Source organism: Anser anser (assembly GCF_964211835.1).
Source record: "Anser anser genome assembly, chromosome: 16".
In the NCBI taxonomy this organism is placed as follows: Eukaryota; Metazoa; Chordata; class Aves; order Anseriformes; family Anatidae; genus Anser; species Anser anser.
In genome coordinates this window covers 5,413,473-5,430,307 of record NC_139737.1, presented here as the reverse complement: position 1 = coordinate 5,430,307, position 16,835 = coordinate 5,413,473, and the positions used below count along the sequence as shown (strand labels likewise).

Sequence of the window (16,835 nt, the reverse complement as noted above, 5' to 3'; positions counted from 1 at the left end):
GCTTTACTTCTGGCAAATTTCCCTTTATGCCTACACTTCCTAACTTCTAAGATGTAGTTTTCTTTGATTAATCTTTTTTTCCATTCCTTCTAGTCCCTTTGCTTATTCCTAATATCCACTTTGAAGTGGTTATTCACTGAGTTAGGTCTGGACTCCTTCCTTACAGAGTTTTATCCCTTTGTGTACTGGTCCCAAACACTTTTTACACCCTTTGCTTCAGTTCCCAGCCTTCCCAACATTCAAAACCTTTTAAGCTGTCAAAAATCAGGAAGTAAAAGACGCAAATGGCCAGTGTGCACCAACTTCCAGCACATTAGGGGCGTAAGGCTTCCCATTGGGCACACAGTTGCTAAATGAGATATTCCAACCAGTTTTCTCTGTGTAGGCATCCAGAACCAAAAGATTGCTGGAAGACCTCTGGCTGCATGCAAAATTCCACTCAGCTTATAGCCACAGTAGCGGTGCCAAGAGAAGGCTGGAGGATCATTAGCTGAAACTGTTCTCATAGAATAAAAAATTGTTACAGTAGATTAAAAATTAGCATGAAGAAATGAAGTATATACATATATTTTTAAAGTCTCTGTAAGGCAGCCAAAGTGAAAACACATTTCACCAGACCACGAAAAATGAAATGCATGTGTTGATCCTTGTAAGGCTGGAGTTTATTTCCTTGCTAAATTCCAAGTTTTTGTCTCTCCCACTGAGGCAGAAGGGCTGCTCAAATAAATGCCCAAAATGTCTTGCAACAGAAAAGGGATACTTCTTTCTATTTCTCATTGTACAAATCTGTCCAAGCGGTTAGATAAAATGGGGTAATGTTTCCAGAAAATGTGGTTGTGATTACACTCACTGTTCCTTCCATATGTGTAAATACTAATTTTTGATTTTTCTGGTGAGAATTTAAGCTGGAGATGCTCCTGGTGACCAGCATGCAGCAGCTGCCCTGACAGCCCCAGGGAACAGCTGATGCGATGTCCACAGAGGCCGGGCAGCCATCAGCACAGGCCTGGCGCCGGCAGCAGCGGGAGCTTGTCTCAGGGGTGAACAGCTGCCAGGCTGTCCGGTACTGAGGTGTCAAAAAGCAGAGAAAAAGATAATAATTTCAGCCACAGCCTTATTAAAAAGCCTCTTTTGGAAAGTCAAACCCAGTGCTGTCATTTTAAATGGCATGTTTATTTTGGGAGAATGTCCGGAGTTTTCAATTGTCTGAGCTGACATAAAGACCTGTGTGAGTTTTTTGTTGTTTGTTTGTTCGCTTGTTTGTTTTGGGGAATACAGAATTCACTGAAAGCAAAGCAAATTTGTGGTAATGTTGGGGACTCAGAGGAAAAAAGTGAGGGAAGAGAAGCAAATCAAAATGGTCATGCTACAATATTATGCTTTGAACCAAAATTGTTTCTGTTAGAGATGCATCAAGCAGTGAGATAACTCTGTAAATGTACAGAGTTAACTGGAAACTCTCTGGAAATGTTAGGTCTTTTTTATGCTAAGACATTTTGTGCCATCACCAAGGGAGCCTGGTGATGGGTGCGTAAAGACGGATGCTGCCCTTTGAGACAGCGACCGCCACAAGGCACTAACACCCCTCACCACCACCGCCAAGGCCAGGACCCATAGGGTTTTGGGGTTACGTCAGCCCTGTGAGAGGGGTTATTTCCCAGCTGTTTGGGCTGATCGAGGGGCTTTCTGCTCTTCCTGCCCTAAGAGGGCGGCGGGGGGGGCCGGCAGGGAGGCGGAACGTTAGTGCTGCGGCCTGCGGGCCCGGGCGGAGCGGGGCGGACGGCGGCGGGCGCTGCACAACGCGGAAGCGGGCCGGGCCGCTGCCGGCGGATCCGGGGGCATGGCCGCGGCCGGCGGCCGGGGGCGCCCGGTGCCGGGGGCCTTTCCCCGGGCCCTCTGAGCGGGCCCCGGGCGGGGCTGGGGCCGAGGGCCCGGCGTTGAGGCGCTGAGCGGCCCCGGGGCTGGGGGGGGGGAGTGGCGCCGGCTCGGGAGGCCATGGCCACCCGGCGCCTAACGGACGCGTTCTTGTTGTTGCGGAACAAGGCGGTGCAGAGCCGGCAGCTGCTGGCCGAGCAAGTGAGTAGTTACGGCTCCTCCAGCCCTCTGAGTTCACGTAGCATGGCTGCTGCGGTGAGTCTCCTCCCTTCATCCTACCGTACCGTGCTGAGCCGAGCCGGGTGCCCGCTCCCCAGACCCCACCGAGCCCCCGGTGCTGCTCCCCTCCCCTGTCCCCCCCGTCCCCCCGTGCTCCCCTTTCCCAAAAAGCGAATAGAAGAGGCCTGGCTCTGGGCTCGCCGCGCCTCTGTTTAATTCAGATAACTTCATGGCGGTGTTGACATGAGGTTTTTGTCCATTGCTTATTTTTTTTCTGCTGTCTCCCCAGTGGAAAAAAAAATAATAATTTGTTTCACAGAGCAGAGCTCTTCTATCCGCTGCAGTGTGGGCACCGTTAAATACAGTACTGTAGATTATCCCTGTTGTTGCTTGACTTTTTCCATAGTTTGTTCCTATGTCTGTTGTTTCCCCAAATGCGAGTAATACCCAAAGTCATCTCATCTGCAGCAGGGGGACGTCAGGAGGTTCTAGTGTGATCCCTCTTAACAGAAACTTCGAAAAGCTATTTGTTCTGTGGCACTGTGTGTGGCTTTGTCCAAGTTTTGAGCTGGTCACACTGGGATGGCAATCTTAAAGGTTGCTTTGAAAGGTTCAGAATTTTTGAAATAATTCTTCCCAAAGTAGGTAAAAAAAGGTGTTTATAAACAAGCAGTTTCCTTAGAGCAATTTGAAGGGTGTTTGAAAACTGTTGATTGCAGTAATGAAAGAGCCTGGCAGCTCAGCTTTACCAGTTTTTAAAGCTGATTCTTCAAACTTACCATTTGTAATAGCCTCCAGTAAATATCTTTTGGCACTCCCATCTTCCCATTAAAGATTTTTTTTTTTTTTTTAGGAAAAGCAGTGCTTCATGCTGCAAAACTTATTTCAGCTGATGAGTTGCCACTGAACAGTCTTTGTTCATTTTTAATTTCGTTACATCTGTATCTATACAAGCTATGCATCAAATTGCATTTATAGATCCGGAAATATCACTAGTGATATGTATTATGCGTGCTTCATTAGGCATTGCATTTGGTTCTCAGTAATTTTTCTTGCCAATATCATTTTTTTGATCTTTGAAATTTTTGGATCCTTGAACTTGCCTACAGGCTACCGAGCAGCGAAACTACTTTTACTCAACAGAGAGTGCAATAACACTGAGCACTTGCATAAGATGTTTGTTTACAGTCTTTGTTGATACGAACTGAAGCATTTTCTAGGATGCTGATTCAAATATAACCAAAGTGAAGTGTTTGGAAATTGTTAGGGCCTTGTCAAGCAGATGAGTCAGTGGCTCAGCCGTGATCTGGTGGACAGAGTTCTGTAGCAGCTCCCTGTTACAAGCATGGCAAGAAGTGTACAGGTGGTACTGTGAGCTCTTCACCTTCATGTTTCCAAGGTGTTTATCACTATTAACTAGTTACTTTTTCTTTTGGGTGGTATTCTCAGAGCAGAGCCCCTGTATACAGGGCAGTGTTGCTAATTCTAGCTCATAGTGCTTTGATTTAGCTTCGTTCATTCTCTAGGCTTCTCCTGAAAAGTCCTGTGTTATGAGAGCTGTATGTCAAAACCTGCTTTCTGCCCTGGAAGATGTGTTCATCTGTCAACCACCCCTTAAACTCAGATAATCAAAATAGCATTCTTGACAATATGGTAGTATTTCAAGATCTTGGTATAGGAAAAAAGAGGTCATTGATGGAAGCCTTCTGCTTTGTTAAACCACAAATACGTTGTCCTTGTTATAGATCTCAGTGCTCACGCATACTCCCTACGCTACAAGGAGTGATGAGTTACAAAGGTGCAGATACATTGCAGATGCTAATTTTTGGGGGGTTTGGGGGTGCACATAAAACTAAGGGTATCTGAAACTAGAGCATAATTGAAGTTTATACATAAGTGAGCAGAAACTGTGTTTGCTTTCGCTTTTCGTCATTTGCTGTCTGTTTTAACCTGTGATGACTGGGATGCTTACCAATAAATGTCCTACTGAATTCTGTATGTGGATCCTCCAATCAGAGTCAAACCTAAATCACCAGTGGATGTTAAATACTACAGTCAAATTACCCTTGCTGTCATGCTTCAATATATTGCAGCTTTTCAATTTGAAATTTTAGTAACTAGAAACTTCACTGTGCAGCTAGTATGGAAATCAAACGGGTTCTTAACCTGATCTCTCTGTTAATCAAGCAGCTGAAATACAAAAAAAAAAAAGTTTGTACATCAAGCAAAATGCTTACTCAAATATATCATGATACTGAACTTCTATTGAATAGTGTTTTAAGTCAATTTGTTTTGTTTTTTTGTAAACAATCATGTTTAATAAATAAAAAGCCTAGGATATGGTCAATTGAGAAAATACTATATCTGTCCTATGTCTCTTTGTTTTTTCTTTTATTTTTTTTTGCTGTCTCTAACTGGATGGGGCTGATGGGATCCACAAATTGCTTCAGGAGTTGGATGAGGTATTGTTTTTCACATTTTATTTTGTCACGGTGCATCAAGCATACATAACTGAGCTAAAATGACCCTTTCCTTATTCTGCAAGTTTATTAAATCCCTTTATATAGGATGGGGCATCCTCATATACAGTAGAAGGACGAGCCTGCATGGAGAAGACGAGCATTTTGTGAAATAATGTTATAGTATTTATATGTATATATGTATAAACTAGTCTGACTTACTGTATGCATATGGGACACGGTACAGTGAAACTATTGACAATATTTTATGCTATGCATAAATTATATAAACTTTGCTCAGGAAACAATGTCAGGGATAAAAAAAACCAACAGGCTTTCAGGAGAGAATTGTTAAGGAAGGAATAAATATTGGTTTTTAAAAGGGGTGGGGGACTGCAGAGATTTCAAGTCTGATACAGGAAAAATAGAAATCTGAGAGAACTAGGAAGAGAGCTTTTGTGTGAAATCTTTCCCTGAGAACAAACAGTGAAGTAATTAGGTAGGTTTTAAGCAGTGTCATTTATGATAACACCTTCTTCTGTCTCCAGTAAAGGAAGATATCTAATCTCTGGAATTACAAAGCTTGGTTCAACTGAAAACCTGAAAAAAAAAATCTATACCATCTTCCAATTCCATCCATTTTCCTGCCTTCCCCTCAGAGGAGGAAGATGACTGAACATATGAGGCCCCAGCACTAAATGTTGTGGCACTGGAGTTACTCAAAATTCAGGCTACTATTAATTGTGATTTTATGTTTCTTTTACTCTTTTTTTTTTTCATCTTTTTCCTGTCCCCAACACTGCTGTGAATCTGTGGAAAGCGGTGTGAAAGCTGGCTGGCACTTTGTTTTATTTTACTCTCTGACAATCCCTGGAATTTTTTTTGAGAATTATTCCACCCGTTTTCCTGCAAGTTTATTCTTGTACATACAAAACATCTTTATTTGGAGATTTTCCAAAATGAGATTGTCAGACCTATCTGGCTCAGTATGAACCATGGTAAACCATTGGTAGGGTTCTGTTGGCTGTGAATCACTTCCGAAAATGAATGTACCAGTGCAAGAATTACTCGAATTCTCACTGCAATAACATCTCTTCTCCTTGAAAATCTGTTAAGAATTTACCCTAACTTTCATATCCTGTAGGAAGTGGGAGAATATAGATCATTAGTATGTGGGAGAGCTCGTTAGAAAAAGTGGATCGTGATTATACTTGCATCATGTGCAAACATTTTTGAGGTTTTAATTGGAAGGGAAGGCATACAAGTACCTGTTTTTTTGGTCAAGGATTTGCATCTAGTGTGAGTAAAGTTGATTTGCTGTCTCTTTTTAAGGATATTTCTTGTATCTTTTGTAGCTTGCTGATGATCGTATGGCACTGGTATCAGGAATAAGTCTAGATCCTGAGGCAGCAATTGGAGTAACAAAACGCTTACCTCCCAAATGGGTGGATGGAGCAGACGAAGTAAGTTGTATGGCAAATCCAGCCCTGAGTTTTTCTCATGTAGGAGTTTGTTTGTGTTGTCAGTTGTATTGCCAATGCTGTAACTTTTATGATAGAAGTGGTTTTAGAAGAAAGATTAAAGCAAGCACTTTTTCTAACTCCTGACACCCCTGTTTAGAGAAAATATCAGGCAAGCTGTGATTTATTGTTTTGAAAGATATATTGCAAGTGAAATAAAGGGAGGTTGTCCAAGAGCAGAGATTCCAGAAGACTGGATGTGTATCATCAACGGGAGCCCAGCACTGGCACTGTGTGTACCTGGGCCATTAGGGCAGTCGTGCTATAGCTGAGCATTTAGACTTGAGACTTCAAGAAAGTCCTAAAGCTCTCAGCAAAGAAAAGTTCTCAGATATAAATGCAGAAAGGAGGGTACAAAAAATTCAGCATATTCTTTAGTCTTTTTTTGAACCCATTGAGGAATCCAGTTACATAGATTAGCAGTTTACTATTTGAAAACAAGAAGTGTTAGTGTCTTAACAGGAGAGGTTTTCCTGCTTGTGTAGCACAGATGAGCTGCAAGTTACAGAAGTATTTGGACAAATATGAGGGAATGATTCTGGAGGCATCCAATTAAGAGACTTTTCCAGTATTTGGAGCGTGAAGTTCTTCTTGACTTTCAGAAAATGCTTTTAAAATCTCAAACAGGTCAGCTCATCAGTTTGCGTGTTCAGAAAGACAGTAATCGTCCTTACAGATCTATTGTAATGACTAGTTGGAAAGCAAGTAATTTAACTTAAACTGTAAAGTTTAGTCTGTAGCATGTTTGACAGAGTTGAAGGTGTAACCTGAATTTTCATTTATGTTTTTGGAAGTTTGTTAAACCTTTCTTACTAAATTATATAATGATAAATACATTAACTCCAACTTAATGGAGAATATCTGAAAACAGCAGTCTTCTCTTAGATTAACAAGAGGAGGTTTAAAAATGGCAAACCATACTCTGAGTTTTCAGTTACTAAGACATTAGCTTTTTGTGTGGTTTTTTTTTATGATCTTTGGTACACTTTTTGTTAAAGATTTCTTTCAATATTTTTGTGTAGCATTTGTCCGAACCTTTTCCCCTGAAATATTAGTCACTTCCCTTTCCTTATTGTTGGCTTTGCTGTTTTAGATTCAGTATGATATTGCCAGGGTTAAACAGAAGATGAAAGAATTAGCCAGTCTTCATGATAAACATCTAAACAGACCAACACTGGATGACAGCAGTGACGAAGAACGTGCAATAGAAATAACGACCCAAGAGATCACACAGGTACAGACAGCTTTTGTTTCTAAACCAACATTGACATATCTGTAATGCGTATCATGATAAGGCAGCGGTTTCCTTGGGATAAAGCATTTCTTCTCTTGTCACTATTAGAGTGAGCCAGAAGTCCTGGGCTCTTATGCTAGGTACTGCACTTACCATCTCAGTGAACTTTTCAATGAGTCAATTGCTTGTTTGCTTTTCTATCTTGGAATGGGATTGGAAGACTTAATTAAATCACATTTACAGCTTCCTCACAGAAATCCTCGAGTGTATTATATGACTTCCAGTCCAAACAGTTATGAAGAAGAAAATGCCTTTGATTAGAAGTGCTTGTGTAACTCTATCCTGTTAGATTTAGGTTGTTAATCTATATTCTGTGTTTCTGTGCCTTTTTAAACTTTGCACCGGGCAATAAGAAATTCATTTTAAAATCTAGAGGTCAAAAGTGTTAGTCTTTGGAACTTGGCAATGTGATATTTAAAGCACGTGTGTTGCTGTATCTTTTCTATACTAATGCAATTGTTTTTTCAGTTATTTCACAGATGTCAGAGAGCAGTCCAGGTCTTGCAGAGCAAGTCACGTAGTTGTACAGAACAAGAAGCACGTGTTCTCAGGAATGTAGTGTCTTCCTTAGCACAGTCCCTTCAGGACCTATCCACCAACTTCAGGCATGCACAGTCTGACTATCTCAAACGTAAGCATAAGAGATGCATGGGTACTTTCTGTGGAAAGCACTAATTAAGGTTTACTTATTTTCTTGTTGGGGAAGGTACGGAAAAGTTTGGTTAGTGATGGTCACAGGACCACCAGAATTATATTAGATTGGTAGTTTATGATAGATTAAACTTTAAAAGATGGTCTGTGATAAATTAAAATTGTGCATCAGTAAACAGATTAAGAATGGAATATCCTATTTAAAGTCTAACATTGTGTTCAATTCTATTTTTGGCAAAGTAAAGTAAGCTTATTTATTTAAAAAAAAATCTTCAGATGTAATGCTTCAATTTCTTCCTCCCCTGGTATAAATGGTACAGGTGGAACTGAGGATCACAATTCAGAAGAGGGATGTTCCTGAGAGAATCCGTTAGAAAACAGCCCAGTGATCACACTTTAAGGCTCTTAGCTTGCTCAAAATCTTTTAACTTCATGGAATGTAATGACTTAAAAATGCTGATACAATCAATGTTTTGTAAGTGTGCTAGAATTTGTAATGCTTTGTTAAATAGTAAGCCTATGTGACAATTAGAATTTAGACACTTTGTCATTTATCAGGTAGATTTTTTTCATATGCTTTTCTGTCTAGTGCTTCAGATGTTACTCTTACTCTCCAGTATCTATCATGTTTCCTCCAAAAGCTGTTGGAAAATACTGTCCTACTTGCGCACACTTTTGAAAAGTGCTAGGAAATCTGAATGACATCAGCGTGTGTAAACAACGTGCTCCAACACAGTTTGTCTTTCACAGGCATGAAGAATAGAGAGGAAAGATCCAAACACTTCTTTGACACCTCAGTCCCACTGATGGATGATGGGGAGGATGATACGCTTTATGACAGAGTAAGTTATTATTATGCAAATTCAGTACAAAGAATCATCTAAATTTACTTTTAGTATGAAAATATCAAAATGGTACACTCTGAGTACCAAACTACATGGGAATTCTATTTCTGCAGATTTGTGATGCATTTTCCTAATGAGTATTGCTGTTGATGTTAAGACGAGTGTGCCATTGGCCTTAGTGTTGCAGTGTGAGGGAACTCAGTGCAGCTGCTGAATTCTCATTGTATGACTGACAGGGACTGGAAGGTCTGTAAATACAGTGCAGTCCTTTGTCAGCCTACCTTTCTGGCCATACGCAAGAGTAATTATTTGAGAATTGTGTCGGTGTGATGCTGAGTTTTGGTGGAAGATGGCACTCTATAAAGTGAATTTAAAGCGAAAATCTTCAGTTACAGTATTACAAATTGTTGCAAGTAATGGTGTAAGGATTTGTTTCTGTGCACTTATGTTGAACAGTAGTATGAGGCACCCTCTGTTTTATTTTGTTGCAGAGTTTGTGTATGCTACATTTCTAAGCAACCTTGGAATTTGTTCTGTGGTGTCCCATCCAATAGTGCAGCAAAATACTTGTATCTGTAATGCTTGCTTTTCAACTGAAAAGTTATGGAAAAAGGCAAGACATATCTAGCTAACCTACTGTATAAGACTTTTCACTTGATTTCTAAATAAGAGTGATGGGGATGTGGAGGGGGAGGATAGTGTGCAGTTGTAAATGGCCTTGGGAGACAAACAGTAAGGTCTGTACAGCGTAAAAGAAAAAAAAATCAGAATTGCTGCATGTCTTTACACGTATTAATGATCATTGACATTCTGGGACTTTCTGTAATGCTGATCTATCAGTAGATGTGCCATAAATACAAGACACCTACCTGTATCTGTTTTGTAGATCAATAACAAACATTGTTTTAGGACAGATCTTATTTTAAAACAAGTTGTTTGTGTGATTAGGCAGGATGCAAGATTTAAATTTTCTATGCTAAGACTATAATTAGCTGACCTAAAACTGTTTTAAGAATACAGTAAAATTTTTCTTAAATAGTTGTCTATCGTTGAAATTCCAAAAGGAGCATTGTGTTATTGAGTCATGTAACTGCTATAATTCTTTCTAGAGGTTTCACTCAAGAACACCTGAAAACCACAAATCTGTTATTTTAACAGGGTTTTACAGATGACCAGCTTGCGTTGGTGGAGCAGAACACATTACTGGTGGAAGAGCGGGAAAGAGAAATCCGTCAGATTGTACAGTCAATCTCCGATCTCAATGAAATATTTAGGGACCTGGGAGCAATGATAGTAGAACAGGTACCTCAACACCACAATGTTAGCAAGAGATGGGTGATTCTGTGCAGCATTAAGGTTTCTAGACTCTTCCTGTTGTAATGGCGTATTTTTATGCACTCCTTACTTTTCCAAACACGGTAATTCAGGCGAAGTTTCTTCTGCTTGAAATCTGCAAGAAGTTGAATTAATGAGGAAAAAGTAATAACTCATCTGTTTATTCTGCAGATGTTCTATTAGTTATAGAGTTCCGTTAGTTATTTCTTCTAGACATTCAGCTTAGGTTAAATATGTCAGCCAAAAATACCTGAGCTAGGATTATGGCAATTCCAGGTTGTGATGTGAGATTGTGACAGAGCTGCCAAGTTAGGCATTAAGCAAGGAGGTCCTCTAGAGAAGTCCCAACTAGGTCTTCTAATGAACTATGTAAGCTATGAACATTTCAGGCTGCTTGCTGTGAGCATTGTTTATTACCCTGCTGCTCATAATGGTATTTTTTTCATGTAGTTTGTTTAGGTTTAACTTGGTGCTCATTCTCTCCCTCCATTTCATTTAGGGAACAGTTCTAGATAGAATTGACTACAACGTTGAACAGTCATGTATCAAAACTGAAGAGGGTTTAAAACAGCTACATAAGGTAAGCTGACAGAATATTTAACCTGTTTTGCGTATCTAATTATCTTTTATTCAATAGCCATTATGTTATTCAGTCACTTTTCATTTATATGTAATCCCTGACAGAAGTGATTGCTGTACAGTATGATATGCCCTACTGTGCTGTAGTAGGAACTTTCCATGTAACTTCTGGTAACATCATGCTTGTTAATGTCAAATAGTTTTCTGGGCATCCAGGTAGCGTGCTTTGATCTTGAGTTGCTGACCTGGTGGAATGTATCTACAATTTCTTCTCACTGCACTGTTTGTTTTGAGAGCTCAGCACTTCTGAAAGGGGACTGGTTATTGGATACCTTGCTATTAGGTTTCAGTCACTCAGTTAATGCATTAAAGTTTGAAAATGTTATCTCAATAGCATGAGCAGCAAGAAAAAAAATAATGTTTTCTTTTACCATGTGACATTTGTTAGAAGTTAAGTGCAACCTTTTGCTTTTAATGTGGAGGTTTACTATGAACATCTGAAAAGTTTCAATTGGCAGAACAACACAGATTTCTGTGGTTGTTTTGCTGGCTTTTTTGTTTTGTTCTGATTTTAAGCTAAGTTCTGACTTGTCAGCTCAGTTCAGTCATTCCATTACTGGAAAAATTAGAATGAGAGATTTATGTAAAAACTTCTAAGTAGAACAGTTTGTTTTGGAAATGCGGACATCTTGCTGCTACACATTCAACTTTATATTGTGGCAGACTTGTAAAATATGCACAGGAAAAACTGTCACTTGAGGAAAAGCAAAATAAATTAGTTCTAGGTTTCTTCTTTTTATACGTAAAAGTAAGTTGGGGGTTGCTAAAATAAGGCATTGACCATTAGCAAACAAGGCTTAAAGTAATTGCAAGCAATTTGCACAAACTGAACTGGAAGTAAATGAATCAGTTGGAATCAATGCTATTTCTCATCGAGTGGTAGTTAATGAATTGTCAGCAAACCCCTGCTTGGAATGCTGATGAGAGTATGGATTTTTGATGCAATATATACTGGAGATCAGGTGTTTTCAGCATAGCATAAAAATTCTTTCACCTATCAAGGAAAACATACATGTCTGAATAGTAATATAAAATACAGATACCCCGCTGGTTTTAGTACTGTTGTTAACCCTATTCTGATTTAATAAATGTCAATTTTCTTTTCTATTTTAATTGGCATAATTATTGTAAACTACCTAGATAGCACTTTCATAGAAATTGCATTAATTCATTCCAGAAGTCTGGTGTTGTGAATCACTAGTTATTAATTTCTGCTTCAACTGGAAAATAGGAATTATTAGTGATACTTTGTCAGGCTTTGTGATACTTAAAGCCTGATTAAGTAAAATAACTGCAGTGATTGTGTATTACATCGTTTCAGGTCAAAAATTCCACCTTAGAAGATCTGATAAAAATATCTTTTTTTACAGGGACTAGAAAGGAAAAGAATTAATATCTTTTCCCTTTAAATTTTTAAAGGTTTATTAATTAAAAAAGAATTAAATGCAAGTTTTGTTTTGTTTAGTTTCTATTAGGAGACTTTCATTTGGCTTTAGGAGAATTTTCTCCACGTTTTAATTCCCCTGGGAAAAAGAGGAAAGGGATGAGAAAAGGTGGTTAGAAGAAAGAAGGAATGAAGCAGAAAACTGAGAACCAAAACAAAATGAAAGCTTTCAGTTCTAATTGAAATTAAATGAAAATGCACAGCTGAATCAGGTACAACAAAATGCCTATTAAAAATGAAGTATTGTTGTGAATTTTAATGTCCTCCAGCTATAATATAGAAATGCTCTATTGGCAAAATGATTTAAAACATCTTGCCAATTTTTACTGTTCAGACTTTCGCATACCCTGTTGCTTGATTTTTGTTTCCACAGTCCTCATAGCTAAGAGTTCTTGCAAATAATATCATTCTTCTGTATAGCTCACGTGTCCTGTGGAGGCATAGGACCTTCTTGAGAACTGCTGAGAAGAATTCACAGTAAGGTTGCATAACCAACATGAGGATGCATTCTTTATAGTCTCTTACTTAATATGGATAAATATGACTTCAGTGTATGTTTATTTTCACTGAAGTCTTCGGATTAGAGTTATTTTGTGGGAGTTGCTTGCAATATACTGCACATGAAAAGTCAAATTGCCAAAGGAAATGAGGTACATGTACTTAATTATATTGAACAAGAGTCCATACTTAGAGCTTTGCAGAAATCTAAGTATTAACTCTTTCTTTTCTGTTTCTATAGGCAGAGCAATATCAAAAGAAGAATCGGAAGATGCTTGTTATTTTAATTTTGTTTGTTATAGTAATTGTCCTTATTGTTGTTCTTATTGGTGTAAAGTCACACTAGGTTTCACTTAATTTTCTTATTTTTGGAGTTTATGTGAACTTTTTTCCCCAATGTGAATGGATGGATCTGCACTCCAGAAAGCTGCCTTTGAATGTATAAGCCCTTGTGGTACAAAGTCTGTGCAATGTTTCTGTAGAATTCTTCAAAGTACAAGTTTGGCAATTTGGTGAAGTGTTTGTTTAAAAAAAAAAAAAAAAGTCCGGAAATTTGATGCTTCCAAATGGATAATTTGGTTCTTTGTCCAGGGGTACTTGGAAACATGTTACTTAAATAATTACAAAATTGAAGTTTACCAGTGAGTACAGTAATTTCTTTGTTACTGTGAACAATAATGCATTGTCTTCTATATTATGTCGCAATTGTTATAGGCTTCAAATTTAAACTGTGTTACTGAGTCATGGAACTAGATAACAGAAATTGATCTAGATTTAAAATATGTTTAGACACAAGAATGTTTGACTTAATTTCTTTTCTTCCAGACTCAAACTCCAATGAATTAGGTGAAAAAGAAGGCTTTTAACAACCAGAACCTAGTCCAATCCCTCTGATCTTAATTTAGATATTGCATCATCACTAAGAATCAGAAAGCTATATAGTCTTGTAAATAATAAGATTTAATCACTGGCATAATTTAACACAGTTAATTAATTTTTTTTCTGAGCTTGAGTAATCATGGGAATGTTTTCCCTCACTAGAATGATCATATATATACATGTACATTTTTTTTAAATACAGCCATTACATTAAAGATGCGATGAAGTTAAAACTAAAAAGTAGAGATTCTCCATTTGGCTTTCTACACAATCTGGCCTGCTATAGTGGTCTTGGATGTTTCATACTTTAGTTGTTGTGTAAGATGTTTATTTTACAGTGCATCTGTCCAAATGTTAGTTTTTTATATAAAAGTGATTTCACTACAGTATACATTACATCCATTTTCCCCTGACAGAAGATTATTTTTTTCTAATGCCTGCCTAGAAAAGGACGTGTTTATGGTCTTTTATTGACCATGATAGATGTCATACAAGTGACATGTACTAGGCCTTCAGTAAAGAAGTTTCTTTTTTTCCACTCTTTTTTTGCAGTGGAAAACTTTTGCTGTAGGCCATAAAAGAGAAATTAGAGAAACATCTAAGTAATAGAGTATTCATGTTTTAATTCAGGCCTGAAGTGGTGTGCAATTGTAGAGGCCTTGCCTTAATATTTTTAATATGGCTTTTCTGTATGTACTTTTCCCCAAAGGGACTGTAACTTATATTTCCTTCATTTCTGACTGATGCCGTGCTCCCCATAAAGCTGCATAGATGTTCTGCTCAAATCCCCTGAAGTGCAGTTTAAATAATATTATGATTTTCATGTTGCACATGTGAAACAGGATTCCTCTACCTGCACTGAACTTGTCTTTACTATGTACTAAGGAGGACCTAAGATGTGGGTTTACACTGACTCGGTGCAGGAATGAGCCTGAAAGAAAAGACTACAAAGAAATGAAAGCTGTGGCTTTTGGGCTTATTGTGAAAAGCTTTGTACCACTCCTGTTACCTCTAGACAAAGGGGATGTTGAACTTCCAAAACTGCCAGTTCAAGCCCTTCATTAAATTCATAAAATAAATCATTAAAAGAAAGAATGATGCTTTTAGGTGGGTGTGCAGTTCCCCTGTTCTGGTAATAGATCTTTTCAATGATCGTGAGTAAAACTACTGTCTCCCTAGTGTGCTGTCTACATCAGTTGGTATGAAGCAGCATATTGCTATAATTTAATATACTGTATTTGCAACTTTCTAACATGAGATCGTGTTATTTATTTCTGTCTTGACTGGTGCTTTTGACATTTTATCATGGCTAATGAATTCAAAGAAGTAATAAAACACTTCCAACCTTATTGGTCAATTACTCATTTTTTAAAAAAATAGTATAAACTGAAGCAAATATTTGTGATGTTAATGTCTCGTATATTTTTTGAATTTAAATAAAAGCAGCAGTGACATGAAATACCTGATTTTTTTAAACTTTATGTAGCACTATGTAATTTATATTGTCAAAACAGTGATTTTTTTCCCATGTAGTTGCCATTGAAATGCCAGTGATATCTTAACTCCACTAAGGTAAATGGCTATGTATTTCCTATCCAAATTCTGTGAAAGGAAATGCACTTTTTTAATATGCACTGCACAAGAGGTTGAACTCTGATGTGAATTGTCCTGTGTAACTTGAGCTAGAATTTGAGGCTGAATATTTAAAAAAAAAAAAAAAAGGCAAAACAAACTTCTAGACTTCTGTATCACTTTGGATATCTAATTTGTTACAATTCAGTCTAAATTATTGATAACTAAACCATAAACCCTTATGCAATGCTTTGGAAGAATAACTTTCTATGTAGTGTTATGGAAGGGGTAGCCTCAGTGTCCAAAAAAGCCACTGCAAATGAGGAGAATCTTGGCTTCAATAGTGGCTGCTACCTACTCAGGTGTTACAGGAGCAAAAGCTGTCTGAACCAAGTGACTGCTTCTGTCCAGCCCTGTAATCACCTCTGTGGGCTGCTGCAGAGAAACAGGGTTCTGCGGACTGTGGCCTCTTCATGGTTGCTGGATTCTTCTCAGCTTGTACTGAGGCTCTGCCTGACTGCTTACCGAACGCCACGGGGAACTGCACAACGTTGCTAGAGCATCTCCCAAGAATCTGTGGTTCCCCACTTGATCTGAACGACTTATAAAGCTGTTGGCTTGTACAGACTTTCTCCATGAAAATGTATGCAAGCATACAACAAGAAGCTGCTATTCCTTATTAACAGAAGTTAATTCTAGTGATATCTGAAAATGACAGTATTATAAGCGCTGCAACAGTAAATTAATATCTATTGCGAGCGTTCTCTAGAAACTCTGAAAAGTAAAATGGAAGAATTTTTCTTTTAAGAAACTTTACATTTAAGTTTAATTAAAACAAGGAATCCATTACGCTTTTGCATATTAATTACGGTGGAATATGTAATATTGAATGGCTTAATTCCGTTAATACTTGCAACTTCTTGAGGAGTAACAATTGGAGTGGCCATGGAAGATTAGTCCATGCTGCAACTTCCTTTGAGGCTCCCATGAGTAGAAATGTTTGCAACTACTATTAGTGGAAAATAAGTGTAGTTTCTGTATCATAGATAGAACTGACTTTCCCAATCATTCTGTTGTTTTGATTAGGACGCCCCTCTGCTGTCCCTAACTTAATGATGGAAGGTTCTAGATTTAGATGAGCGTTTCCTACTGCTTTGTTTCTTTTGAATAATACAGATTGGGGCAGTACTGTATTATGAATCTTGCAGTATTAGGAATGGCAGAATCTGTACTAAATGATAAGGAGTTTACCTGGTAGAATCTTCTGAATGTCTCAATTGAGAAATAATAATTGTTCTATTATTCTCTTTCATATTTTGCTCACTGTCCATATGTAATGGAATAATAGTGAATCCCTACACAGCTTATGTTCTTTGGCTCGGTAAAGAGACTCATAAAAGTTGCCTTTCATATCTCTACATGAAGTGTTATCAAGTGTTGGAGTTTGAACTTGTTTATTGGGTTATCCTGTCCAGTCTGTGATGACGCGTGATTGACCTCTGCAATAGATTTTGCTAGATCTTTTATTCAAGCTAATTTTAAGTGTATTGGGCAATAAAGTTTCCATAATGTTCCATCAGGGACCAAGTAAGAGTTACTCTAAGA

The 16,835-nt window shown here is 38.1% G+C and overlaps 1 protein-coding gene across 6 annotated transcripts; it reads left to right on the top strand.

Annotated features, from left to right (window-relative positions):
- Positions 1–1,816: 1,816 nt before the first annotated feature.
- STX16 (syntaxin 16) lies at positions 1,817–15,390 on the top strand. 6 transcript variants are annotated; one of them, XR_014573081.1, is made up of 9 exons: positions 1,817–2,130; positions 5,909–6,016; positions 7,167–7,307; positions 7,836–7,998; positions 8,769–8,860; positions 10,022–10,165; positions 10,698–10,778; positions 12,303–12,493; positions 13,021–15,390. XR_014573081.1 is itself a non-coding variant. In XM_083801797.1 (9 exons), the coding sequence occupies exons 1-9, from the start codon at positions 1,996–1,998 to the stop codon at positions 13,123–13,125; spliced, it is 960 nt and encodes a 319-aa protein (XP_083657923.1). In that variant the 5' UTR covers positions 1,819–1,995; the 3' UTR covers positions 13,126–15,390. The 6 variants fall into 6 exon arrangements, 5 of the variants coding, with proteins under 5 accessions (XP_083657923.1, XP_083657921.1, XP_083657922.1 ...); XM_083801797.1 differs by lacking the exon at positions 12,303–12,493 and adding an exon at positions 4,513–4,556 and having other exon boundaries at positions 1,819–2,077; XM_083801795.1 differs by lacking the exon at positions 12,303–12,493 and adding an exon at positions 4,545–4,556 and having other exon boundaries at positions 1,819–2,130.
- Positions 15,391–16,835: the final 1,445 nt, after the last annotated feature.

Bases quoted from the DNA above. Each gene is read 5' to 3' on its own strand.
- STX16 (XM_083801795.1), top strand. From the start codon at position 1,996: ATGGCCACCCGGCGCCTAACGGACGCGTTCTTGTTGTTGCGGAACAAG. The intron at 6,017-7,166 runs GTAAGTTGTATG...TTGCTGTTTTAG, and splicing joins GGGTGGATGGAGCAGACGAA to ATTCAGTATGATATTGCCAG. The intron at 7,999-8,768 runs GTAAGCATAAGA...TGTCTTTCACAG, and splicing joins ACAGTCTGACTATCTCAAAC to GCATGAAGAATAGAGAGGAA.